The sequence below is a fragment of the Silurus meridionalis genome, chromosome 11, assembly GCF_014805685.1.
Source record: "Silurus meridionalis isolate SWU-2019-XX chromosome 11, ASM1480568v1, whole genome shotgun sequence".
Taxonomy (NCBI): Eukaryota; Metazoa; Chordata; class Actinopteri; order Siluriformes; family Siluridae; genus Silurus; species Silurus meridionalis.
Genome location: NC_060894.1, coordinates 10111301 through 10137856, shown reverse-complemented (window position 1 = coordinate 10137856; position 26556 = coordinate 10111301). Strand labels below are relative to the sequence as shown.

The window sequence follows — 26556 nt, the reverse complement described above, 5'->3', positions numbered from 1 at the left end:
AAGCCAGTTTTCTTCTGGGACGACTGCCATGCACCAAGGACTGAACTTCAATTCAATTCAATTCATTTTTATTTGTATAGCGCTTTTAACAATGAACATTGTCTCAAAGCAGCTTTACACAGATAATGTGGTGATTAAACATAAATATGTTCTTTGTAAGTATGTTTGTCCCTGATGAGCAACTGTGGCAAGGAAAAACTCCCCGAGATGAAGGAAGAAACCTTGAGAGGAACCAGACTCAAGAGGGAACCCATCCTCATCTGGGTTGCACCAAATGTCCATTTGAAGCAGATATACAATGTTGTGGGGTACAGTGATGATGATCAGAAGCAAACTGCACTCCCGAGTCAGTGCAGCAGACCGCCGACACCAACTACAGTCCAATCCGTCCTCAAAGCACCCGTTCTACTCCGAATTAAGAGACCGTCCCGAGCTGCACAGAAGTGTGAAGATCCAAGGAGGAGAGGGGCAGGAACACTGGTCACTGGAGCCTCAGGAGCATGTTTAACTCGACCGAGAGAGAGAGAGAGAGAGAGAGAGGGTGACGGAAGAGAAGGATATGGATTATTAAGTGTAACTATTGGTGTACGAAAGTTAATGTCACTGTGCAGTTTGGACTCCGCAAGACTCGCTATGGCAGCATAACTAAAAGGGAGAACCAGAAGGTAACACAGACATGAGGGATCTCTGGGATGAGGCGACCCACCACACCACCGTCAACAAACCTGAGTGAGCGTGTGAATGTGAGGGGCGACAGCATACAAATATACCAGTTCACCAAACACTCTATATCCATGTTCCTCCAGATCTGTGCCTTTACCTAAGAAATCTACTGATAAAAGGCTTGACTAAATAAATACGTTTTCAACCTCGACTTGAACACTGAGACTGTGTCTGAGTCCCGAACACTGATTGGAAGGCTGTTCCATAACTGTGGGGCTTTATAAGAAAGATCTGCCCCTGCTGTAGTCTTCATTATTTGAGGAACCAACAGATAGCCAGCACCTTTTGATCTAAGTAGGCGTGGAGGATCATACTGGTACAGAAGTTCACTCAGATACTGCGGTGCGAGACCATTGAGTGCTTTATACGTCAGTAGTAATATTTTATAGTCAATGCGAGATTTGATTGGGAGCCAGTGTAGACTGATTAAAACAGGGGTGATGTGGTCATATTTCCTAGATCTAGTGAGGACCCTTGCTGCTGCATTCTGGATTAACTGAAGCTTATTGATGCACTTACTCGCACACCCAGACAGTAAAGCGTTACAGTAGTCTAATCTAGAAGTAACAAAAGCATGAACCAGTTTTTCTGCATCCTGTAACGACATCATATTTCTAATCTTAGCAATATTTCTAAGGTGAAAGAAGGCGAACTTCTTTGATCGACCCTTGCGAGGCCTGTTCGGAGTGGAATCCATCTTGGAAATCCTCTGTGAGCCTGGCTAGTGTACTGTAACTCAGTTTCAGGGTGTTACCGATCTGTTTATAGCCTAGGCCATCTTTGTGGAGAGCAAAAATTCTAATTCACAAATCCTTAGAGAGTTCCTCAGAGAAAAAGTTATAAATTTGTACTGCTGCACATTGACTATTCTAAAATATATCCAAATTTTGTTTCTAAAGTATTGTCCTTTATAAGCTATACTAAAATGGTTGCTAAAATATACTTACTTTTGTGAGATACTATATATGCCATATAGAAAAACAGTTTGTGGACATCTGACACTAAGATTTGTAAGTGCTTTTTGAACATACCATTTCACATTTAGTCTTCATATGCTCTTGTTATTAAAAACAACATTTTTTTGGAAAGATTTAAAAAGTGTGGTTGTTAATATTTGTGCTCATTTAGCCACAAGGGTGTTAGTAAAGTCATGTACTACTGTAGAGTGAGGAGGCCTCTGGTGCAGTCAGCCTACCAATTCATCCCAAAGGTGTTCAGTAGGGTTGAGGTCAGAGCTCTATATCAGACCACTCACGATCTTTCAGTCCAAATAATGTAAATCATATTTTCATGGAGCTTACATTGTGTACAGGGGGAACTATCATGTTTGGATCTCCTAGTTCAAATACATGGAAAATTGAATGCTAGACAAGACATCATATACCTCCAACTGATTAATAACAATTTGGGTTTACCAGTACTTTTGTCCATGTGATAGTTTATTTACCTTTAGCTGAAATTTCTGCATTGAGAAAAGAACGAGGAACTCTCTGTGCTATATGTAAGATATTGAATGACTTGGTGCATTATTAGTACCAGACAGATTATTATAGTGTAACATGGCAAAAATGCACTGATGAATGTTGTTGTACTAGTTTGGTGTTTAAAATATTTAAATGCTTTTTGCCAGTTTAGCTTGTGGAACTGCCCAGACAAGAAGACATCTGTTAACATCAGGCGAGGTGTTTCTCTGTTGTTTTGGCACTAAGGAGTGACTTCTGGCTGTTCATTTGGATTGATAAAGAAGAGCAGAGCTGATTTAAAGACTGCAATGTATCACTTAAGGACTTGTGCTGCTCGTCTTCGGCCTCTCACAGCTGCAAAGGGGACTCAGAATGTTCTGCAGCAGAGGTCAGCAGCTTGTGCACTAAGGACATTTCAGCCATCCAGGTGCTACACGACGCCTGTTGTTGCTGAGCCTTTCCTCAATGGTACAAGTTCAAACTATTTGGAGGAGATGTACTATGCATGGCTGGAGAACCCTGGGAGTGTACATAAGGTAAGCTGGTTAAAAAATGTGCATTAAGGCCAAAACGTGGTATGCTTTTCAGTACAATGTTCAGTATATGCAAATATATTCCTACAAACAAGCAATGGAAGCTGTAGGTTAAATGTATGTGTTGATGTTGAGTAAAGATCTGACTTCAATTTACAATCTCAATGTAACTGATTCATTTGAATCCAGTAAATAATTTTTGTGAAATTGAATAATCACACACAAATTAGCAATTTTATTGTGTAACTGAATCATCTCTAAGTCAAGTTATGGTTTTAGAAGTATTTCACCGATTATTCCATCGATTAATCAGAAAATATCTTTTTTTTTTATATATTAAAAAGCAATACTAAATATACAAGCGAAAATATAACCGGTCTCTTAAAATGAAAATGAAAGAAATTAGTTTTTTCTTTTTTTCAAAAAATTTACATTTTTATTGCTGGAATTGCAGACAAGAATATCTGTGAAAACCCATTCAGTGCATGTAATTGCCATATTACATCAAAATACAAATATATGAATTAAAAAATCATAAATATTAAAATAAAAATTAATTTCAAGTTACTTAAAAAAATATTTTTAAAAACTCACTGTACAATGTTTTCCTTATGTTTTAGTGTGAAATTATCCAAAAATTTGGAAACCTTTTGTTGTGTTCTTTGGCCTAAAATCTAGAACTTTTTTTTTTATTTATTTTTTTATTCTTTTTTTTTATTTGGGTTTTTAATATTGTAATACCATTTACCTAACAGTTGTGTTTCTGGTTCACGTCTCTCACTCAGTCTTGGGACACCTTCTTTCGCAATGCTAACGCTGGCGTTCCACCTGGCACTGCCTACCAAAGTCCTTATTCACCTGCAGCGATAACATCAGCGCTTCCTCAGGAGCTGGTTGGATCTCAAGCCAAAGTAGAGAAGCTAGTTGAGGACCACCTGGCTGTGCAGTCTCTCATCCGTGCATACCAGGTAGACATCTCACTCTCCCAAACATATAGGAACCAAATTGTGTTCACTAAGGCACTTATTATTTTATTTACTCAAGATACACTTTGGTAATACAGTCCATGAGCAATGATGTGAATTTTTGCTGCTTTATTACTGATCCTGTTAATTGTTTTTCCCCTTTTTAAATAGGTGAAAACAGACTAATGCATTTGTCTGCGCCGATATGAAATTGTGTAATTGTACGAGCTGAAATATATTTTTTGTATTATTACTTATAGTTAATGTTGTTATTCAGAATGTGTCCAGTATAATTTGAACTCGTAATTAAATCATGTCTACACTACTTTGTTATTCCTCATATTAATTGAACGCTGTCCAGACAGAACATTGTGTTGAATTTATTTTAATTAACAGTAAAACTACACAAAATAAGATCCCCCAAAATAATATAGCATTTGCTTACCATTATAAGTGGTAATAAAACACTCAGTTATTTAGATAGCTCTGTTGCCTTGTTTGCAGGTGAGAGGTCACCACGTGGCCAAACTTGATCCTTTGGGCATCAATTGTGTAAATTTTGACGCTTCCCCGGTTACAGTGGGGTTCCACCAAGTGGGTGAGAAGCTCTTGTGCGGTGTCGTGTCTGTTTGAGCAACCTTGACCAGTCTGTGTTCATTTTGCTTTTATTTTTTCTTTCTGTTTTCATCCTTTCTGGCTGTTTTGGCTTTAACTGTTTCGCTTTCTTTCGGATTACTGTCTGTCTGTCTGTCTGTCTGTCTGTCTGTCTCTCTCTCTCTCTCTCTCTCTCTCTCTCTCTCTCTCTCTCTCTCTCTCTCTCTCTCTACTTCTTCTTTCCCCTTTTTATCACTTATCTATCCTTAAAACCTAAACTCTTACAGATACGTGGGCATCACGTTGCCCAGCTGGACCCCTTGGGAATTATGGATGCTGATCTTGATTTGTGTGTCCCCATGGATATTGTCACGTCTTCCAGTAAGCTTGGTGAGGTTACGTCTCGAGTCTGCGTGAAGAGAGGGGTTTTGGGGATTTAATGTTACCCTGTCCAAAAAGTTTGCACGTTCATCCACACTATGCTCGACTCTGCTTTACCTTGCATGACATGTCACTTCAGCCTGACTTGGCTGTTTTCAATGGGTAGGCCAAGTTCACTACAGGTTCAGTAGGGGGAAAGGGGAATAGACCGAATAAGCAGGAAGTCTAACGATCCTGTATGTTTGCCCATTGGAAACTGTTCATGTGACCTGTAGCTGTTTGTTGTCTTTCATGTAGTTGCTTATTTTCTTTTTAGAGTGTTCCGCAATGTTTTTATCATTGCTGTCTGTATTTCCTTGAACAACACTCTTTGTATTTCACTTTGAATTGTCCTCATGTCATTTATAGAGTTTACACCCAAACACACTTCTAATCAGGTGACACAAAAGACTAATTGCATAAAGGTTATCTAGCTTAAAAGTTGTGTTTTTGGCTCCAGTTTCTGCATTGTTTTGTCCCTAAGGCCATAATTTATATGAAAAGATGTTCCACTAGATGTTGGAGTGTGATTGTGGAGATTTGTGCTCATTCAGCCACAAGGGTGTTGGTAAAGTCAGGTACTGATGGAGGGTGAGGAGGACTGGGGTGCAGTCATCGTTCTAATTCATCCCAAAGGTGTTCAATAGAGTTGAGGTCAGAGCTCTATAGCAGGTCACTCAAGATCTTCCACGCTTACACATGTAAATCATATCTTCATAGAGCTTGCTTTATGCACAGGGGCAGTTCCATGCTGGAACAGGTTTGGACCTCTTAGTGTATGTGATGAGACAATGTACTGCTAATACAGCCAAAGACATATTGTACAATTCTGTGTCAATTTGGGTAACCATTTAGGAAAAAAACCACACGCAGTGCCTGTCAGAAGTTTGGAAACACCTAGTCTTTTCTTTTTTTGAGAGACATGCATGTTTATTCTGTTTATATGCACCAAACTAGGTTATTAAACACTATGAAGATCTACTTTGACTAAACAAATCTAGAAATGTAGAGATAAATCCTCCCTTAGCTTGAATAAAAGTTTTAAACACTTTTGGAAGCCAGACAGTTGTCAAACATTGCCGCTTGTAAAACTTGGCAAAAGTGTTCTTTGCTAGTTGGATATAATATCCACTTTATCCAAGAGACGTTTATTAGGATTTAGGTTCAGTGACTGGGCAGGCCTTGTTCAGGTCATGACTCGGTTTGGTCTTGTTATATAGTTAGGTTGATTCCAATAAGCCACAGTCTAGATGGAATTGTATGGCATTGAAGTATGGAATGGTAAAGAGTACACACATCCTTCACTCAAGTAGAAGTAAAAATACTCATGTTTTAAATGACCACGTTTTCACTTAAGTTAAAGTAAAGAAGTTTGGGCTCTGACATGTACTTACGTAAAAAGTAGCCATTACTACTACCTGTTTTATTGTCATGCTGGCAACTGGACCTCAATATATTAATATATTAATAGAAACAAATTTCAAATTTGGTTTCCTATTGAATGTATCCAGGATGAACAACCACCATATAGAACACAAGTAGAGAAAAGATGATGATGATCAGGTGATCAGGAATGTCTCATTCACGTTCGCCCCATACTTATTGTTGCCTTCTGCCTTGCTTGTTGTTATCTTTTTAAACTAGCCTACATCTGTGGTGTGTGTGAGCCAGGAAATGATGCATCAGTGGCAGGTTGAAAAAGTCGCGCAATATCAAGAAATAGGTTGATGGGCTGAAAATTGCAAACAATGAGAATAAAAAATATTAATTATGTAACCAAATAGATTCAAAATAAAGTAATGAGTCTGGTTTGATAATGTAAGACGTAGGAAGTACAGATATTTGTGTAAAAAATTTAATGGGTAAAAGTAAAAAGTAAAACAATATATATAGTGAAGTTAAGTACTGATACCAGAAAAATCAACTTCTGTACAATAAGTATTTTGTTCTTCATTACTTCCCACCTCTGCATGTCGGGGCATTATTCCTTGCACCCGGAATTCCCTACTTCCCAACCTTTAAGCTTTAATTTTCATGTTTGACTGTAGGAATGAGGCAGTCAGGTAATATCTTCTTTCCTGCTCTTTGTCTTACATAATTTCTTCTATTTGAGCCAAAAATGTCAAATTTTGTCAATTTTTTTGTCTCTTTTTTGCCCATATAGTCTAAATGTTGAGAAATCAGCATAGTGCGATGTGCTGTCATTGGAAACTATTCAGTATTTAAAAAGATATTCATTCAAGCCATTGGAAAACTTCAAGTCTAGGTTCATCAGGTGTTCAACATAAGGCCCCTGACCCAGGTGACCCAGCTGGGGATGATTAGGCCCTGGGTTTGTCTCCTCACCTAAAATGTCAACATATTAATCATCACAAGTTTGAGTGCATTGGTACTATAGAAACGATCACATATTAGAAAGAGTGCATTCAAATAAACCTGTGATTTACTTTCAAACCTGTAAAATCACAGCCTCTGTAATAGAAAATGTATTCATGCCTTTTTTGACATATTCAGCAGCGCTAATTTGTCAAAGAGGAAATAAAAAAATAATTTGAGTTACACCAAACAGTTCTATGATTACCGAAATCAGGATTGATATCTCTGCATTTGGATGCACCCACAGGGCTACATTCTTACATTGTGACTCTTCTGTGATTATAAATGGTTTTTCCTGCTTTCACTTTCCCTTTTAGCATTATGGTTAGAGGCAAAACAACTCCCACACTCAAACAAGGACTGGCTGCTGTTTTTCTGTCTGAAGATTCAGGCTGTGGGAACAGGGGTAGCTCAGTGGTTCAGATGCTGGACTGCTGATTAGAAGGTTGTGAGTTTAAATCCCACCACCACTACGCTGCCACTGCTCGACCGTTGAGCAAGGCTCCTAACCCACAACTGCTCAGTTGTATGAACTAGATCATTGTAAATCGCTCCGGATAAAGGCGTCTGCCAAATGCCATAAATGTAAATGTAGGCGTTCAGCCGAGCCCCTGGATGCTTTAGTGGTGCTGTGGAGAGGAGCATGTTAAAGAGGTTTCATTCAAATTGAATCGTGCACAATTGACTTGTAGGTTTGCAGTCTTCAAAATATTGACCTCAGAGTTTAGTGTAATACATTTTTACTTTAGATTTGGAGGACACAACAACCCGCTTGCTACTGTATCTTCCCTCCATTCTATTACAGATAAAAATAATGTAATAATTTTTTGTTTTTTTAGAGCCGGTAAGGACATTGAGTTTGTTCACATTTAGAGCCTGTACAATAATTGAGAAATTGGTTACGTCAAAGCAGTGCTTGTGGCTGTTTGAGTACGAAATCTTTGTATAGTGACAAATTGGGAAAATCAAGGCATGCATTATTGTTATTATATTATTTTTGTACTTCATGTAAGGAGTGGTCTTGAACACAGGCCTTTTGAAGAACAATCTTCTTGTGAATCTGGTGCTTATGCATCACTAAAATCTGCCGACTTTTCACCTAGAATGTCAACTTGTAGAATGTAAGGCAGTTTTCGGAACACATCAATGGAAAAAAGTGACCATAAATTACAGTACATGACTTCATGTTCCTACAATCTTTTCATCACTTTTTTTTTTTTTTTTTTTTTGCTGTCTTTCATATTCTCTGCATGCATCATTAACGTGATTTTTTTTTCTCACGCTCTCTCTCTCACTCTTGCTCTTTTTTCTCTTTTTCTCTTTCTGGTTTGGGTATGTTTGTTGAAGGTGACGGTTTGTTTTAGTCTTCTCTGTCTCTGTGTTTAGGTTTCTACGGTTTGAGTGATTCGGACCTGGATACAGTGTTCCGACTTCCCACCACCACCTTCATCGGGGGCAGTGAAAGTGTCCTGCCACTCAGGGAGATTATTCACCGTTTAGAGGTGCACATTCCACATAGCTGTATTTGACTTCTGATACTTCAGCATGTTGGATCTAGAGGTTTGGTTCAGGCAGACTGTGATCAGGTGAAATGAAAGTGAGGTATATGGAAAGAATGATAGCAATTTTTATTTTTATTTTTTTTTTAATTAAGAGAGCCTGTACAGTTATATTTTTGAGTAAGAAAACAAAAGAGGTTAATTCGAGCTGCTCGAACTTGTGAAAACAGGAATGAAATGACTTCCATATTATTTAATGTAATGGTTAAAAAAAGATTCTAAAAATATATTTTGTGTTTAAATAAATAAACATTGTTAATAAAGTGTGTAAAATAAGGAGGATACATTTTTTTTAATAAAAAAAATGTATTAAAAAAACACTCTGTCATTGTTTTTGCTAATTGTACTTAAACCCAAGTACTGAAAGTTATAGTTTAGTGTTAAACTATTCCTTTAAACACTGTTCTGTTCTTGCATGGTTATGAACAGATTGGTTTGCAGTGGAAGGATGTTTTAATGTTTTAATGCTTTCCCCTGCTTGCAGATGGCCTACTGTCAGCATATTGGAGTGGAGTTTATGTTCATCAACAATTTAGAGCAGTGCCAATGGATCCGGCGGAAGTTTGAAACGCCTGGCACGATGCAGTTTACTCCAGAGGAGAAACGAAATCTTCTGGCCCGCATGGTTCGCTCTACTCGGTGGGCAGTATTTTCCCAAATCTTTTCCAGCTGAAATGAAATGAGTTTTGTGGTTCCTTTCGCAGACATGCTAATTTTTTGTGTATTATGCCTGGTTGTGGTGGATTTTCTTTGCTTCTCAAAGGTTTGAAGAGTTCCTGCAGAGAAAATGGTCCTCAGAGAAGCGTTTTGGACTTGAGGGATGCGAAGCACTCATCCCTGCCCTTAAGACAATCATTGACAAGTCGAGTGAGAATGGCGTAGAGAATGTGATCTTGGGCATGCCCCATAGGTACCTCGGACACTTCTCAGATTTCTTCCTCTCGGTTTAAATGTTTGCCACTTTTTAGTCATTGCACAAGCTTCGGTATGTTTAAGATTGCATGCATCAAGCAAGTTTCATATCAATATTTTTTCCAACAGAGGACGTTTGAATGTACTGGCCAACGTCATCCGTAAAGAGCTGGAGCAAATTTTTTGCCAGTTTGATTCCAAACTCGAGGCTGCTGACGAGGTTAACTTTTTTCAATTTCTTTGTCACACTAATCATGACTGCTCATAACTGTAAATATCCAAGCTGATTTAAAAATATTTTTTTGCATGTTTGTCACACTTTAATGTTTCATATCATCAAACTAATTTAAATATTAGTAAAAGATAACACAAGTGAACACAACACGCAGTTTTTAAATAAAGGTAAACAAAACCCAAAACTAAATAGCCCTGTGTGAAAAAGTGTTTGCCCCCCTGTTAAAAATGTGGTTTATCACACTTGAGTTTATCATACCTCTAGCCACACCCAGGCCTGATTACTGCCACATCGGTTTACATGCCGAGATCCAAAGAAATTCACTCTCTCTAACTTTTTATCACAAATCACTCCTGCCACTCTTCTCCACCCACTTCACCCTGCCTGCACTCTTTTCCTCACTTCCACTCTAACACACTCTCCATTACTTCGCTTTGTTGACCCCAAGTACCTGAACTCCTCCACCTTTTCTTCTACAACTGCACCACTCCACTGCCCTCCCTCTCATTCACACACATGTACTCTGTCTTACTCCTACTGACTTTCATTCCCCTTCTCTCCAGCGCATACCTCCACCTCTCCAGGCTCTTCTCAACCTGCTCCCTACTCTCACCACAAATCACAATATCATCCGCAAACATCATAGTCCAGGGAGACTCCTGTCTGACCTCGTCCGTCAACCTGTCCATCACCACTGCAAACAGGAAAGAGCTCGGAGCCGATCCTTGATGCAGGCCAAACTCCACCACAGTTCATCATACATGTCCTGCATACATCTCTGAGACTTCTGACTTCCTTTTACAATACCACAACTGCTTACTGCTTCACCATCTCCACATAATCCAACCTTCTCTCTCTCTCTCTCTCTCTCTCTCTCTCTCTCTCTCTCTCTCTCTCTCATTTTTCTCATTTATCATAATTTAGTAATGTTTAATATTCCCAAATAATAATAACAAATATGAAATCTAATGATAGTAAAATAATTTACAAACAATTTCACAGTATCTGTTTTATAATGTCAGCCAGCCTTCAGTCACACCCTTCTAAATGAGAAGACTAAATCCATTCAAAGTATAAAAAGAAAGAAATTTAAAGAATTCGAATTCCAGTGGATGTTGCACATATTTGTTGTCCTGCTTAGTATTTGCCAACCTGAACAACTTGAACCTCTACAATTTGGAACATTTCCAGCATTTCATTCTGTTTTCTTTCTGTTTCCCTTTCTGTTGTCTGTCTGCCAGGGTTCAGGTGACGTTAAGTATCACCTGGGGATGTATCACAGACGAATTAACCGTGGGACTGATCGTAACATCACCCTGTCCCTGGTGGCCAATCCCTCTCACTTGGAAGCAGTAAACCCAGTAGTGCAGGGCAAGACCAAAGCTGAGCAGTTTTACTGTGGGGACACTGAAGGCAACAGGGTCTGCACTTAACATATATATCATAACACAAACTTTCCTTCTAGATGATCCCCTAGGCAATACATAGTAAATTATTAAACATAATAAACTGCTTATATCTTGTTTAACTTAAAGTCTGTTGCATGCTTGTTCAACGTACATAATTTGTATCCTAAAATTCTGCATACAGTCTTTGTCTTTAAATTGGAATGCACATTACTTTCAATATCTGTGCAAATTGGGACATTACAGGCAGGTGGCAAAATAAAACAAACAACAACGAAGTGTTTAAAGCTTTTGGGTCCCATGAAAGGCCCAGTCATCCTAAAAGACACACACTCACATTAGAAATGTTTCAATTAGGGTATACAATAATTTTGTATGGCTTTTCACTGACACTTCCCTTTAAAAGGACGCAATCTGTGCCAGCAGACCTCAGTACCATTCTCTTGACATATACCACTCATTCTCTTTTCTACGTCTTGGGAACATAGTTGAATAAAGGTGACTTACATGCCCTCTCTGTAGACTGATAAATGTTTTTCATGGTATACCTAAGAAAAAGATCTGTACTTTCTTTTCATTCAGTTACTCAGATTTTACCTGTAATTTGAACTCTTCTTACATATGTTCTATACATACTTTCATTCTGTAGAATCTTACCTGGCCAGCTTTTAACTTTTATGAGAACAGGGGTTGCAACATAGACATCTTGAATGTTTTTACCTGCTTCATTATAGCAGACTACAGTGTTGCTGTGTACAATTGTGCAACATTAATGTGAAAACACCTGCCACCTTCCTCACAGGTGATGTCTATCCTGCTGCATGGAGATGCTGCATTTGCTGGGCAGGGCATTGTGTATGAGACCTTTCACCTGAGTGATCTACCCTCCTACACCACTCATGGGACAGTACATGTGGTAGTCAACAACCAGGTGTGTACTATCCCCTGATTTCAGATGAACCTGCTTAAGTCAGCTACAGCAAACCTTCAGCTACACTATATGGAGAAAAGACACCTGATGTTTCCAGCCATATGTGGTTGTTCCTCAATCTGTTAACACAAAGTTTGAGGCATACAATTGTATAGGATGTCTTTGGATGCAGTAGCATAAAATTTTTTATAAATAAAATGGGAGATCCAGACCTGTTACAATATGACAATGCACCTGTGCACAAAGCAAGATCCATTACTATATGATTTACATGGTTTGGAGTGGAAGTTCTTGGCATTTAGTATTATACAATACAAACACTTTGTGGGCATATAAACATTAATGGAGACATGACTGAATAAAATTACCAGTGTTGGACAGTAATCAAGTAAATGTAATTCATTACTGTACATATGTAGCTTCTTCATGTATAAGTACCTTGCTGAAATATTTTCTTCTTGTCCTTTACTTTAACTTTATTACATTTAAAAGTCAAGTATTTTACATTTTACTCTACATTTTATTTACTTACATTTAACTACATTTGTGAAATCAAACATTCTTCTTATTTTTTAGTGGATAAAAACGTAACCGGTCAAGCACCCAGCAAGCCACCAATCAGGGTAGAGTTTGCGCTCTGTTTTGAACTTGTTTTGATTGGCGCTTGATGGTATCTACTTAGCACAAACATACATCAGTTCAACAGCAAGCAGAAGATTTTTAAAGGAATAAATAATGGAAGAAACTTCTGACTCTAACTTGCAACAGCACCCGTGCCCTTATTTGTATGATTTTTTGAAGTCGTTGAAAAGGAGGTTTTGTGCTCATTATCATTTATTAGATATCAATCAGTGTTTGACTCATTAATATCATTCTATTAATAGATTGTTGTGCTTAGAGTAACATTAAAGTATTTTTACATTAACTGAGTTTATTAAGCAAAGAGTCTTGTGAATAAAATGATAATAAGACATTTTTGCCATAATAAATCATAGTACTTGAATTTTTAAGTGCATTTTAAGGCAAATACTTTTGCTCAAGTGAAGGTTTAAAAGGGGGGCACTTTTACTGGAGTAATAGTTTACCTACTGTATCTCTACTTTCACTCAAGTACATGCTTTGTGTATTTTGTCCACCACTGCCATTAAGTGAAATCCATGTGCTTAAAATCTTTACCGGATACTACCCAAATATATGAAATGGTCCCATGAAAACAGGCTATTTACGGATGACTTTATATATGACCTTGTGTTGCCTTATTAGATCGGCTTCACCACTGACCCACGAATGGCTCGCTCTTCCCCCTATCCCACTGACGTGGCTCGGGTGGTTAATGCCCCCATCTTCCACGTCAATGCTGATGACCCAGAGGCTGTGATGTATGTGTGCAATGTTGCTGCCGAGTGGAGGGCGACATTCCATAAAGACGTGGTAGTGGACTTGGTAAACTGCTGTCTCCTTGTTCTTTCCTACTGAAAAGCATTACCTCGTAGTACCATTTACATCTTATGTGTTTGGTTCAGTTTCTCTTTCTATTTTAATATATGGATGGACTTGTAGGTATGTTACCGGAGGAACGGGCACAACGAGATGGATGAGCCAATGTTCACTCAGCCTCTGATGTATAAACAGATTAAAACGCAGAAGCCTGTGTTGCAGAAATATGCTGAAAAGCTCATATCAGAGGGAGTTGTCACCAGCCAGGAGTATGAGGTCAGATGGCATGATGTCTGTCTACAATGAAATCACAATTTAGCACATGTAGACATAACACTCATTAAAAGAATAGTAGATCGTTTTTGGAATTATAAAATTATAAAATGAATGTTTTTTTTCTGTGCACCATTAGGAAGAGGTTGCCAGTTATGACAAGATCTGCGAGGAGGCTTACGCTCGCTCCAAAGACAAGAAGATCCTCCACATTAAGCACTGGCTTGACTCTCCTTGGCCTGGTATGTGTCTGTGACAGTGTGTTCTTTATTTCTACTATAGAGTTGCTCATAACCTTCTCGTAGAGGTGTTTCACATATTCTACTTCTGTACTAGTGATAAAAAGAAATGCATCCTAGTTGTAGTCTTATTGACTTGGGAATGACTGGGTGTGCAGATTTCTTCATGCTGGATGGCCAGCCGAAGAGCATGAGCTGTCCCTCCACTGGTCTAAAGGAAGAGCAGCTTGTACACATTGGAAAGGTGGCCTCTACTGTGCCTGTTGATGGTTTCACCATCCATGGAGGTGTGTTTAATTTTTATATATAGTATAATTCATTATCACTTTCACTCTACAAACTTTAACAACTTCTCAAATCTATTTTTCTCTACCTACAAGGTCTGAGCCGCATCCTGAGGAGCAGAGAGGCGATGGTAGAGAATCGGACAGTGGATTGGGCCCTGGGCGAGTACATGGCGTTTGGCTCCCTGCTGAAGGAGGGCATCCATGTTCGGCTTAGCGGGCAAGACGTGGAGAGAGGCACCTTCAGGTTCTTCTCACATCAGTGCTCCTATTGCAGTGTTGATTGTTTACCTCTGACATGACTGGAAATTTGTCAGATTGTTAGAAGGTTCTCTAATGGACTTGTTTTGTCCTGACCACAGCCACCGCCACCATGTTCTGCACGATCAGAAGGTAGACAAGAGAACCTGTATCCCTATGAATTACATCGACCCAAACCAGGCTCCTTACACTGTGTGCAATAGTTCACTCTCTGAGTATGGGGTATTAGGTAAATGTTTTAGATCACAGAATTTTTTTCTAACACTGAATGCAGTCTGACATTATTGGTTCACATGACATGCATAGGTAAACAGATAACAGTTGGATATTGGGATGGATTTTTAGACACAACTTCTACCTATAATGTGTGATTGTTAACCGTATCTTCATCTAGGCTTTGAGCTGGGCTTTGCGATGGCAAGCCCTAATGCACTGGTGCTCTGGGAGGCACAATTCGGAGACTTCCACAACACAGCGCAGTGCATCATCGACCAGTTCATATGTGCTGGCCAGGCCAAGTGGGTGCGCCAAAATGGCATTGTTCTGCTGCTTCCCCATGGCATGGAGGGAATGGTTTGTTCCAGTTCTCCTAATATTCTATTTATTTATTTGAAATCTTAACTCGTCATAACACACAGCGGATGTACTTAGGGTCCCGAACACTCCTCTGCACGTCCGGAGCGTTTTCTTCAGATGTGCAACGATGACCCTGATGTTTTCCCTGTAGGTCTAACACAACATACTTTTCAGTTGGTGCAAATGTCAAGTAATAGATACTTGTGTGACTGCTGCTATTTTTATTCATTTCAGAAAATCACAGCAAACTTTGAGGTTCAGAACCTGTATGACTGTAACTGGATTGTAGTGAACTGCTCCACTCCAGCCAACTACTTTCATGTGCTAAGGAGGCAGATCCTTCAAACCTTTCGCAAACCTGTGAGAGCTAAAATCACACATTTACACTCCACTATTTAATACCTAAAGTTTACTTGGATTCTTGGAGTTCATGTAAATTCTACCAGCTACTACAAAAACCAATTAACCCAATTTCCTTTTAGACTTTTTGAAATTCTTAAGAGTTTCATTTAATTTAATTTTATTAAACCCAAAGAAATGTCTCTGGACAACAAGAAATGGTAATATATAAACCTGAGACCCTTACCTTGTTGAAAGATTCTGGCTTGATACTATTTAGACTTCAGGATATTATTTCTTTCTTACAAAAATGCTGCAAGGCTGTTGAGGTGATCTGTTCTGGACTTGATTTCCCATTATTTCGAAAAATGTATCATATTTTGTTACATTTCGTGTCACTTTACTCAGGACATTTTTATTATGCAAATAAAGTGATTTATTTATAAAAACAACAAAAAATGTATCTCTTCTGAACTTGCAGTAAAATGGAAAATGTGTAACTCTTTTTATTTGTATCTACAGCTCATTATTTTCACGCCCAAATCCTTGTTACGCCACCCAGAAGCCAAGTCCACATTCGATGACATGCTCCAAGGTGAGTGCTTTTAGTACATTAAAATTTTTTTTTGCCACTGAAACGTTTTTTTCTTGTATCAAATTTAGGGCAGTACCATTTCAATATAAAACAACAATGAATTAATGATTGTTATTCGACACAGTGGGGTTGTAATGAGACTGGATTGTGCACATTCGTTTCTGACAGAAAGATTGATCCGCTTTCTGTGTGCCGGTTTCCTGTGTGTTTCTGCCTTCAAAGACATTTATAGCGAATGAGTGTATTGGAGACTTTAAGTTATTTGGGATTGGAGAATTAGGCTCTGAGCCTTGATTTTACCATTTTACATCTAATTAATGTAGTTTTATAGATTTTTCCTTTGTTTCTGAGTGAAGTACTTCAAACGAACACACAGACCAAACTACTGGTCACTGCACTTTAACGTACACTATATGTACAAATGTATTAGGGCACCTGACGTTTTTCAGCTATATGTAGTTTTTCCCCCAAACTGTAGGAGGCTCACAACTCGATGTCTTCATGTGTGGTAGCATAACATTTTCCATTCACCTGAACTAGGAGACCCAAACCTGTTGCATCATGACAATGCCCCTGTACACAAAGCGAGATGTGGTTCACAAATCTTCACAAGCACACAATAAGTCGAATGAATTCTCAGAAGATTATTAGAACAACAAAAAGGACTAAATGTAAAATGAGACGTTCGAAAAGCCCATACGAATCTTATGGTCAGGTGTCCACAAACTTTTGTCTTTTTTTTTTTTTTTTTTACCTTTATGAAAAGGTTTGTGTTGTTTGGATGTGTAGGTACACACTTCAAGCGTTTGATCCCAGAGGAGGGCTTAGCATCCCAGAATCCAGCTGGAGTGAAGCGCATAATCTTCTGCACTGGAAAGGTGTACTATGACCTGACCAAACAGCGCAAGAACAAAGAAATGGAGGCTACGGTGGCCATTGCACGCATTGAACAGGTGCTATGCACAGACACATGCTGAACATGACCATGCAAGAAGCTGAAATTCTGTGATCATAATGTTCTTTAGATCATTGATCACTGCTGATTTTAGCTAGATTTACATTTACAAAACACTGCTGCAGATTTGAAAAATAAAACTTGCTTGTAGTACGTACAATATTAACATATAGGAAGGTGTTGGTATGATAATGAGTGTTACGTTTTAATGCTGTGTTAATGTATTATGCAATATTATACTGAATGAGTGGCATTTTAGTGCAGAAACGTATGTATTATTCTACTAGACAAGTACACACTTTAGCCAAAAGTTTGTGGACACCTGACAATCACACTCCTATGGTCAGGGAACGTTCCCCACACTGTTGTCACAAATTGTATATTTCTATTCTAAAGCATTACAGTTTCACAATTTAGCTAACTTTTAATGTTTTTGCAGCTCTCGCCGTTCCCATTTGACTTGGTAAAAGCAGAGATTGATAAGTATCCAGAGGCTGATCTGGTGTGGTGCCAAGAGGAGCACAAGAACCAGGGTTACTATGATTACATCAGGCCACGCATCCACACCACCATCGCCCGGGCACGTTCTGTCTGGTAAGCTTTTCTCCACCTCTCAGAAGTCTCTTTTTTTTCCATGTGTCCTGTTCACAGCAGGCTTTATGTTGTGTTAATCTTATCCTCAGGTACGCTGGCCGTGAGTCTGCTGCTGCCCCAGCCACTGGGAACAAGAAAGCCCACCTACTTGAGCTGGATCGTTTTCTAAATACTGCCTTCAGCCTGGATGCCTTTCGTGACCAGTCCTAAATACCAGTCAACCCCACCACAGTTATATACCGAAACCATTTTCCAGTCATTACACTGGCACCTCTCTGTATTGCTACAGTAGAAATGGAGCATAAGAGATGGTAAGTCAGGTTACACTTTGGTGCAATAATTGTTTTATTTTATTAAGTTCAAAACACTGGTTACATTGAAACTGGGAACATTGTTGCTGGTATTCTAGGAGAACGGAGAGACTGGTTGCATATTATAAATATTGCTGCTTTTACTGCTGACGAGATGCATGAATCAATAAAGACATTTTAGCCTTTTTATTTTCTTATTTTGTTTACACTATTTATGTATCCAAATGCACGCAAAAATGCAAAAGGATTGTGACACAAATTCATGTCCAATTGTGTGTGTTTAACCAGGTGGATAAGGCCAGTAAAAGTTTAATGAGCAAGTGGAAACAAATGGACGTTTTCATTAATTTGAATGTGTGTATATTGTTTTTAAACAAATGGAATGGAATAGAATGTTCTGTGCTTGCCTGTTTTAGTTATTAAATTTCACTGATTAATTGATTGTACACAAGATCCTGTTTTAATTGTCCTGTGTATGTGTATCTTCTGTTATTTATATCCTCATCAATTTTTATCAGACCTCTATGCAAAAAACTCAGGATGCTACCGAGGTCAAAATATAAAGTATTATTTTATTGTCAGCAGGATGCCAAACAGACCAAACTAGTGCAAGGGAATTTTGTTTATTTTCTTATATTGCACATTGGACAATAAAAATACCTCATTCAATAAAAGTATATTGGTTTTGTTGATTTTCTTTTATTTTGTTTCCCGGATTATATGTACACAGTGTTGCAATTAAACACATTTTTAATTAGATGTACAAAAAGAAAAAACACTGCATTACTTATTAAAAGATTTATCTACTCTGATTATTTGAAAACCCCCTTAAAACATATACAGTGCTTCACACCAAAGAAAAAAAATATTTACCGGTAAGTTTAAACTGCGGTTAAATGTAAACCCTGAAACCAAGTTTGGTATAACATTTTTTTTTCATTAGGAGAAAGACAGTATTGATTTAATATATTGCTTCCTAAGAACTGATGGTTTTCACAGCTGGCTTGGGTGAACACCCATTTTCTCACTGATGTAGTCAGACACACTCTTCACATGATGATGATGATGATGATGATGCTTACAGTAGTCCAGCAGCAGGTTGTATAACTTGCCTGTGGAAGGATGGAAACTTTTATTAAGATTATACTATCAACATTTTGTTAGCATTATGTTCATTTAGGATATATGTCCTACCCTGTTTCACTACTGTTTGAAATAGATTGAGAATAGATTAAAACTCATGTGCTACTCACCCACAGTCACCTTGTGACTCTTCAGTAGCTTGTACGTTCTCTTCAGATCCTCTGCCTGCTTCTTATTGCCGAAGGTGAAGTAGGCCAAGTCTCGGTGAGCCACAGCTGCAGCCATCATCTGGATAAGAGCTTTTACAGGCCAGTGAGTGTTTAGTTCCAAAAATGTTTTCAGATATGCTAATGTCTATTATATACAGCAAAACATGATGTTTGAGGCTGGTATTGTGACTTACCTTTAAGCATTGGATCACCTTTAAAAGCTCCACATCCCCAGTTACCAGTTGCAATTGCAGGAGTGTAATCAGTAGGAATTTGAGGATCTCCTTTGAAACCGACGTACGCCTTTAAACACAAACGATGGAAATTCAGCCCAGCACAATATAAGGAACAGTATAAAGTACAAAGTTGTGCATGACGGCTGTAGAGAGACCTTGAGCAGCTCTCGTTTTATGTTTTTCTCACTGTACTGCTGTCTTGGGTCATCAAATTTTATAGCATCAATGGCAACAATCTGACAGTAACGCCGTTTCCATTCATCTCTACAACAAAGAGATAGAGATAAAACCTCCACTTACAATGCTTCATCACTGAAACTAAGGCATAATGGATAATTAATTATTACATTATCAAAATAAATTCATTAATAAATAAGATAATCTTCAGCATTATTCATCATGTCAAATTGTAAGTCCCAGATTTCTAGATTACTTCAGTCGAGCTTGTTTGCATTTTCTTGTTTTGGTATTTACCTTTGGGTGCTGTCTGTATGGGGGCTGTTACACTGAAAGCTATCGCTGTAGCCGGTGGTATTGCTGTATACCTGGGCACCTGAAGAAACAATTTCTTTTTGTATTAAGTGCATTTAAATTATTATTATTTTTTTTTTTTTTTTTTTTTTAGCACTGGGTGGAAATTCAGTTGTTTGTTGTGGAGTTATAGAAAAGTGCCAGTAATTCTTTCATTCTGACAGCATGCAAGGGCTCGATTTTAGGGTCCGAAATCACTACAGTGTACACTGTACCAGCAGTAAATGTTCAGCTCACTGATTATTGAATTGTGCTCCTTTAAACCCATGTGTTGTTGCTAATATTAAGACTTCCTTTACTTTTTATTTGCTGATATTCCTTCTGGTACATTTTCTCACTTGATTCAGCTGATACTTATTAACTTCAACATATTTCTGCCTTTTTAGTTGAACAGCATTACTAGTTGTTGTTTTTTTCTAAATATTCCTGTTTGGCATTTGCTTGTATTCCAGGGCCATGTTGCCATCCAATAAGAAGATTTGTTATATACATGCTAAAAACAAAAATGACTTGTATCTGTTCATTTGTTTTTTTTACATTGTTCATGTGTTATTAAATTTACATTTTAGTGAATATTCAGAGCCTTTGGTTTTTGCTGCTAGTATTTGATAATGCCACACAAGCCCTATTACTTAAGATGGCTGAACATCTCAGAAAACCTAGACAAGCCTTACCTGTGATCTTTAAGCATTCATTGTCTCCTAGTTTTTCAGTAAAGAGTCTGGCTACGATCAGTTCAGGGCACTGTATGAAGCGAATCTCTTCCTGCACCAATCCTTGATTGAGCACTCCTCCACCGATCATGTTGGAAGCAAAATCCACCTTTTCAGAGTGAACAGGAAAATGATCATGATGTTTCTACTGGTTAAACTTAACTAAGCACATCTCAACACAAAGCTCTTAAAAAATAAAATAATGATCCCAAAAATGACCAGTAATCTGCAACAACCAACCTTAGTGTTGAGTTTAAAAGACTAACCTGCAGCATTCCTTGACCCTCTTTTTCAATAAAGCCGTTCAAATACACATGGAGGTTCGTCATATTTTCTTTCTGCCTAAAGTTCAATTGAATTAATAAGAACTTGCTCTGTATGATTGCATTTACTTTAAAAAACAAATGAAGTTCACTTACTTGCTCCAATTTGGGAATTCAGATTGTGAAAGGCAAATTCTTTCGAAGGTGACCAGTCCTTTTGGTTTGGTGGCTGTTCCACAACACAGAACAATGTAAATGCACTAACAGTGTTATTTATTTGTCAGAATGAGTTGGGAGAGAGTGTTAAAACTTTAATAAGCTTCACATCTGCTCATGATCAAACAATTAAAGCAAGACACTGTTTTAATGGCAATATACTGATGCGCCTTACCCTCTTCAGTTACAGTGTTGAAGTAGTAAAAAATGGCTTTCAGCTTCTGAAGCGTCCGTGGAGATGCATTAGACAAAAGGCTGTGCAAAGAACAGAAGCAGAATGCATGATTTAGACTTGTGTCTTTAGTGGCTTCATGTGTCTCAGGGAAGCACATTCAAGCATTCACCCTCCCCGATGGTCACGTTATAGCTAAACCTGACAAATGACTAAAATGGAAAGAAAACTGAGGTAAAAAATATTTAGAAATAAAAGCTGCAGTGCACTTCAGCAACAAATGTATTGTTTGGAAAAATCTGAAAGGGCAGCCTGCCTACGTTGATAAGCACCTTTTCAAATAAAGTGCATCTACACAAAGAAGCATGTAGTACAAAAGAAAGTGAAGAAAAGTAATCTGTGACACCTGCTGAAGTTGATGGTGGGGAAATTGCTGTATTCACTACCCGGCTGCGTTGTGTTCCTGTGGGGAAAGGTGCAAAAAAATGCATTGGCCAGCAGGCAGGCGATCTGTTCCTGGGACATCGTTATGGCATGGGATTGGTTCTGTCTCAGCATAGGGATTTTCTGAAACAGAAACAAATGAATCCCCCAAAATAATGAAATGGTGAAAACAATTTACAATATTTGTATGAAAATGGAAAACCTTTAAAGACTTAATACATGGAATGCTAAAGAGATGCTTACCGTTTGAACAAGGGAAGGCAGTGTTAATGCCAGCTGGGCTATTTTTGAGATCACAGAGGAAAAATAGCTCCTTGATCCACTCTAGTAAACAAATTCATAAACAACCAATCACTATTGTGTAGAATATATCACTAGGTTACTTTAAAGTTATAGTGTAGCCCAGCTGATGCTATTCACAAATTCACTCCCTCTCGATTCTATATAATGGCCAGGGACCACTAAAGGACCACAGCAGAGACGGGTGAAATCTGTATAATGAACAATTTTCAGTCAGCAGTGACATGGACACAATTGTGTTTATCAGGCAGAGTAGCATTATTTATTTATTTATTTATTTATTTATTTATTTATTTATTTATTTATTTATTTTTTGGTCACTGATCACTGTGTTTGACAAAGCTACTTTGTTGTTCCAATTGGTAGGTATACAGTAGGCCATTTTTATACTTGGTGTGAATAAAGCACCTACACATGTCCCATTATTCACAAACTCATCTGCATACTTTTCCTAACTCTCGAAAACCTATATGACCACTTCTGCTATACAGCTGAACAATGAAAGATGATATGATTATGATAACATGTATCTTTAGAAAGCGGCAGAATCTGTGGAAGTGGTGTCAAAGTAGATGGGAACCAACATTGAACCAATCTTGTTGTGACACCAAATATTTTACAGATGCTGCTTATGTTCTTCAGTGCATTGCAGAGGGAGTGTGGCCACTTCAACTGGTTTGTGGTTTGATTCTCTCCCTCTCAAGTAGGTCAACTGGCTATACTAAATGACCCCTAGGTGTGAGCCGGCATGTGCAACACCCAAAATATATCTGGTAAGCTGTGGTCCTCTGATCGTCTTTGTTTACTGATCTACTACATCACATAAATTGCTTCACTGACCTCATAAAATCTGTAAAGAGTATTGAACCTCCAGTCAGTCTTGTGCTTGTGATTGTAAGTTTTAATGGCCATCTGAAATAACAAAAGACACCTAGATGACACTCTCTGTACATACCTTGTATATTTATGTTGTTCATACATTACGATACCTCTACATCTTTGGCTGAAGCACCTCTAGTAAGCTTTCTCTCTTTAAGTGCTTTTTCTGTGACTGCCCAGCGAGACTCAATGCCATTTTGCAGTGGCTGGGGAAAAAAAAATCACAACATAATTACATTTTCAGAGCATAGGATCCCCTCTAAAAATGTATTCCCAAAGGTGTTGGAAACAAAATACTTACATAATTGTGGGGTAATTTCACAAAATGGCTATTCCAAACATGCTGTCCCTTATGTGGAACTATTCTTCCAGCCATAAATTCATTTGTCTGTTGAGAGATGAGTCAAACAGATGTTATTACTTTAATGCCACAAGCTGCTTAACAAATACAGCCTGGCATGTTGCTTTTTTATGATTTGATATCAATGTTAAGTCTCTTACATCTATAAGCACTGTGTGATTTTGGTTTGGGAACAGTTTGTCCAGCTGCATGTGGCACTCAGGTTCCTTCTTCAGCTTTCCTTCACCCCATGGATCGCTTGATTGTGCCTCAGCACCCGTTTTTTGCTTCTGGTCATCAGCTTCAGTTTTGTAGGACTGACTATGTCTTCTTTTCGTGTTTAATCCACCCATGTTCTCTTGGCTGCAATCTGCTTTGCTTTCCTCTGCTGCGTCTGTGTGTTGAATCTGTTGATTTGAATCTGCTTTGTTTTCCTTGGCCACATCTGTATGTGTGAGGCAATCCCTCACTTGAGAACTGTCATTTATTTTATCCATCTAATGGGAAACAGGGTGAAAGTGGATTCATTTCCAATCTATTTCTATTTTCATCCAGTTCCGACAATAGCTGTATAACTATTTATCCTGATTAGAATTTAAAATGAAAATGCAAATACAAAATTCTTCAGGTCCAGGGTTCCGGGGATGCACTCTGAAAGCACAGAGAACCTGAAGATGAATGAATTTTTTATGAATAAATATAAAATATTTCCACATTGTTATGGCTAACACACCATCGACAGGCATTAAGTTAACAAAATTACCATCCATATTAATTTTTTGGTCACTTCATTAAGATACAAACAGAAAATACAAGTGTACACTGAATAAAAAAACACCATTTTCACAACAAAGGGGTTCAGGCAAAAGTCTGTATTTAGTGTGACCTCCCTTTGCACTAAGCACATCTTGACATCTTTTAGGGAGATAGTCCTAAAGTTTTCTGAAGTAATCTTCTGGTATATTACACCAGGCTTCTTTCAGCACTTCCCAAAGTTCTTCTTTACATTTCGGTTGTCTTGTTTTTTTCTCTGTCCAGGTGCCCCTATAATATTCAGGTCTGGACTCTGTGAAGATCAGTCCATGACTGTCAGTGTTTAATCAACTGTTTCTCTCTTCAACGTTTGATTTGCAGTGTCCAAGATTCTTCAGACTGTAGAAAGGTCAAGTTGGCATTCTGAAGAAGCTGCCAGAGACTGCGCCATGAGCTTGGTAAACAACTTCTGGTCTCTCAAAGAAGAACCTCTGAGTAACCTCTCATTAGATTTTGAAAGTTTTCTTGCCCAGTATACAGTTTGTTTACTGATGCAAAAGTTTCATTTGACAACTGTCTATTTTTTAACATTTTGATTGAATGATGTGACTGAAAGTTGGTCTAATAGCAAATAGTAACATAGCGTATGTAATGCTCAAGCATGTCTTGCACAAACCTGGTGTAATAGCAGTCGTTTTGACGTGAACTAGGACAAATACAGGTGTTAACAATGACATTAATTAGGGTTCCATTCCTTTAAGGATTATAAGAACCAGGTTTCTGTTATTGCTCATGTGTATGAGGAGGTCACACTAAATATTTTTGTATTTATTTGTTTTTATAAAGCATACACATTTCTTGTATTTTCTGGGTGCATTCACCTAAAGAGACTGAGAATGAATTATGTATGATCACCTTTATTTAGTGCTTATTCTTCTGCCATCGCACAAAACACATACAGCAAGGAGTTTTTGGTGTCATTTAAAGAGATTATTACTCTTAGGCAATATTTAGCTAGACTTAGGAATTGAGACTTTTCTTGTTTTCTTGCACAATGCAACGCCCGAACAGTGAGTAAACAAAATATGGTTAACGAACAACAAGGACGTTTCCTACTAAATAAATCGGATTAGAGAGCTGTGTTACTGACTGGTTTAATGTTAACAGATGAAACTATTCGGCTATGTCATGTCTAATGCCATGTATAAAGTCGGCAGCTTATTTACTCACAGTGTGTCGGTCTGCTCCGTCCACAGTGAATGCTGCATGGGAGAAACGAATGTGAAAGTAAAGAGGGCGAGTTTCGTTTTACACACACACACACACACACACACACACACACTCTGGGTTTGACCTCGGAGTAAAATGTTATGACTGTAACTGCTACAAAACAACGAAATATCGCATAAATGTCTTCATGTTAATCTTTTAACTTCTCAACAGGAAGGCTAATGTATTTTTGTGTGTGTGTGTTGTCTTTTTTACCTCTTATTTTCCTCTCACTTTACGCAGCGTTTACATCCTAAATTCATTTGAATAGCGTGAAAAAAAAATCTAATTTTAAAGCGGAAATAAAAAAGTTCACGGATCGCATATATGAATTTCCACTGCAAAACATACGACTCTTAGCCTAGCTTGGTCACGTGACAGTACAAAGACGAGTCAAAACAATGAAATTACGGTAAATTATTTTAGTCTGTTTATCGTGTTTATCGTGTACAAACGCAAACAACTGGTTTTGAATGAACAAAAGCTCACATATACCAATGGTTACTTAGCTCGATGTATCATTGCTAAGCATCATATTTAAAAAAAAAAAAAAAAAAAAAGGTAACTGATGGTGCTTTGAAACATATTTTTCCTGAGCACTGAGGCGGTGTGATCTATTATGCGCCTATACACCAGGTTTTACGTTTTAAAAAAATCCGACGGCAAACTAAATACATTTCTTTGAACTTTGCACGCGCGCTTTTAGTTGGTTGAAATAAACAATATAATTAATATACAATTAAATAATCTTTCTCCAGTATAAAAACTTTATACATGTTTAGGCATATATTATATACAAAATGTCAGTTATAATATATAACATGAGATAATATTAGATCTTCTTCCTCTTCATTGGGCTTCTCCCATTAGGGGTCGCTACAGCGGATCATCCGTCTCCAAACCCCCTGTTCTCTACATCTTCCTCTTTCAACCCAACAACCTGCATGTCCTCCCTCACCACATGCATTAATTTTGTTCCCAAAACGTCCCCTAATCCTGAATATTATATACATGGCATAATACTTGTACAGAAATGTTGCACATCATTTTGAATAATTTTAAAAAGCTTTTATATATAGCATATAGTGTTGGGTTTACCTGCAGAAGTGATTCATGCCCAAGCAGCAGGTGTCTAAAGTTCCTTTGCTGCATTCAGGTTGCTTTGGA

General features: G+C 38.0%; 2 protein-coding genes across 16 annotated transcripts in view; one reads left to right on the top strand and one right to left on the bottom strand.

The window, feature by feature from the left end:
• The window catches only part of ogdhb (oxoglutarate dehydrogenase b), a 23309-nt gene extending 4636 nt beyond the window's left edge, over positions 1–18673 (top strand). Inside the window, exons 1-24 of one of the 8 annotated variants that reach the window (XM_046860843.1) lie at positions 1715–1733; positions 2354–2722; positions 3505–3687; positions 4189–4278; positions 4566–4668; positions 8461–8576; positions 9118–9272; positions 9397–9543; positions 9675–9765; positions 11022–11201; positions 11989–12117; positions 13381–13560; positions 13678–13830; positions 13967–14069; positions 14225–14353; positions 14447–14597; positions 14713–14840; positions 15006–15184; positions 15263–15334; positions 15422–15547; positions 16049–16121; positions 16911–17074; positions 17516–17670; positions 17760–18673. In XM_046860843.1, coding sequence (XP_046716799.1) covers positions 2495–2722; positions 3505–3687; positions 4189–4278; positions 4566–4668; positions 8461–8576; positions 9118–9272; positions 9397–9543; positions 9675–9765; positions 11022–11201; positions 11989–12117; positions 13381–13560; positions 13678–13830; positions 13967–14069; positions 14225–14353; positions 14447–14597; positions 14713–14840; positions 15006–15184; positions 15263–15334; positions 15422–15547; positions 16049–16121; positions 16911–17074; positions 17516–17670; positions 17760–17880 — 3156 coding nt within the window. In that variant the 5' untranslated portion in view covers positions 1715–1733; positions 2354–2494 and the 3' untranslated portion in view covers positions 17881–18673. Of the gene's footprint in view, positions 1–1714; positions 1734–2353; positions 2723–3504; positions 3688–4188; positions 4283–4565; positions 4669–8460; positions 8577–9117; positions 9273–9396; positions 9544–9674; positions 9766–11021; positions 11202–11988; positions 12118–13380; positions 13561–13677; positions 13831–13966; positions 14070–14224; positions 14354–14446; positions 14598–14712; positions 14841–15005; positions 15185–15262; positions 15335–15421; positions 15548–16048; positions 16122–16910; positions 17075–17515; positions 17671–17759 lie in introns of those variants that run through there. The other 7 variants (XM_046860844.1, XM_046860841.1, XM_046860842.1 and 4 more) reach the window with 7 other exon arrangements.
• On the bottom strand, positions 18661–26556 carry pargl (poly (ADP-ribose) glycohydrolase, like). 8 transcript variants are annotated; one of them, XM_046860849.1, is made up of 18 exons: positions 26488–26556; positions 25351–25382; positions 23984–24035; positions 23529–23864; positions 23329–23415; positions 23138–23233; positions 22989–23060; positions 22092–22172; positions 21811–21971; positions 21408–21487; positions 21173–21245; positions 21020–21095; positions 20715–20862; positions 19984–20062; positions 19665–19773; positions 19468–19576; positions 19235–19363; positions 18661–19093 (listed from the first exon to the last, which is right to left on the bottom strand). In XM_046860849.1, exons 1-18 carry the CDS (start codon positions 26539–26541, stop codon positions 18975–18977), a joined length of 1893 nt encoding a protein of 630 aa, XP_046716805.1. In that variant the 5' UTR covers positions 26542–26556; the 3' UTR covers positions 18661–18974. The 8 variants fall into 8 exon arrangements, with proteins under 8 accessions (XP_046716805.1, XP_046716813.1, XP_046716812.1 ...); XM_046860857.1 differs by lacking the exon at positions 26488–26556 and adding an exon at positions 25606–25772 and having other exon boundaries at positions 23984–24018; XM_046860856.1 differs by lacking the exon at positions 23984–24035 and having other exon boundaries at positions 26488–26506.

Bases quoted from the DNA above. Each gene is read 5' to 3' on its own strand.
- pargl (XM_046860849.1), bottom strand. From the start codon at position 26,541: ATGCAGCAAAGGAACTTTAGACACCTGCTGCTTGGGCATGAATCACTT. The intron at 22,173-22,988 runs GTCAGTGAAGCA...TTTGTTTACTAG, and splicing joins CTCTTTACAGATTTTATGAG to AGTGGATCAAGGAGCTATTT. The intron at 19,577-19,664 runs GTCTCTCTACAG...TTGTGTTTAAAG, and splicing joins TAAAACGAGAGCTGCTCAAG to GCGTACGTCGGTTTCAAAGG.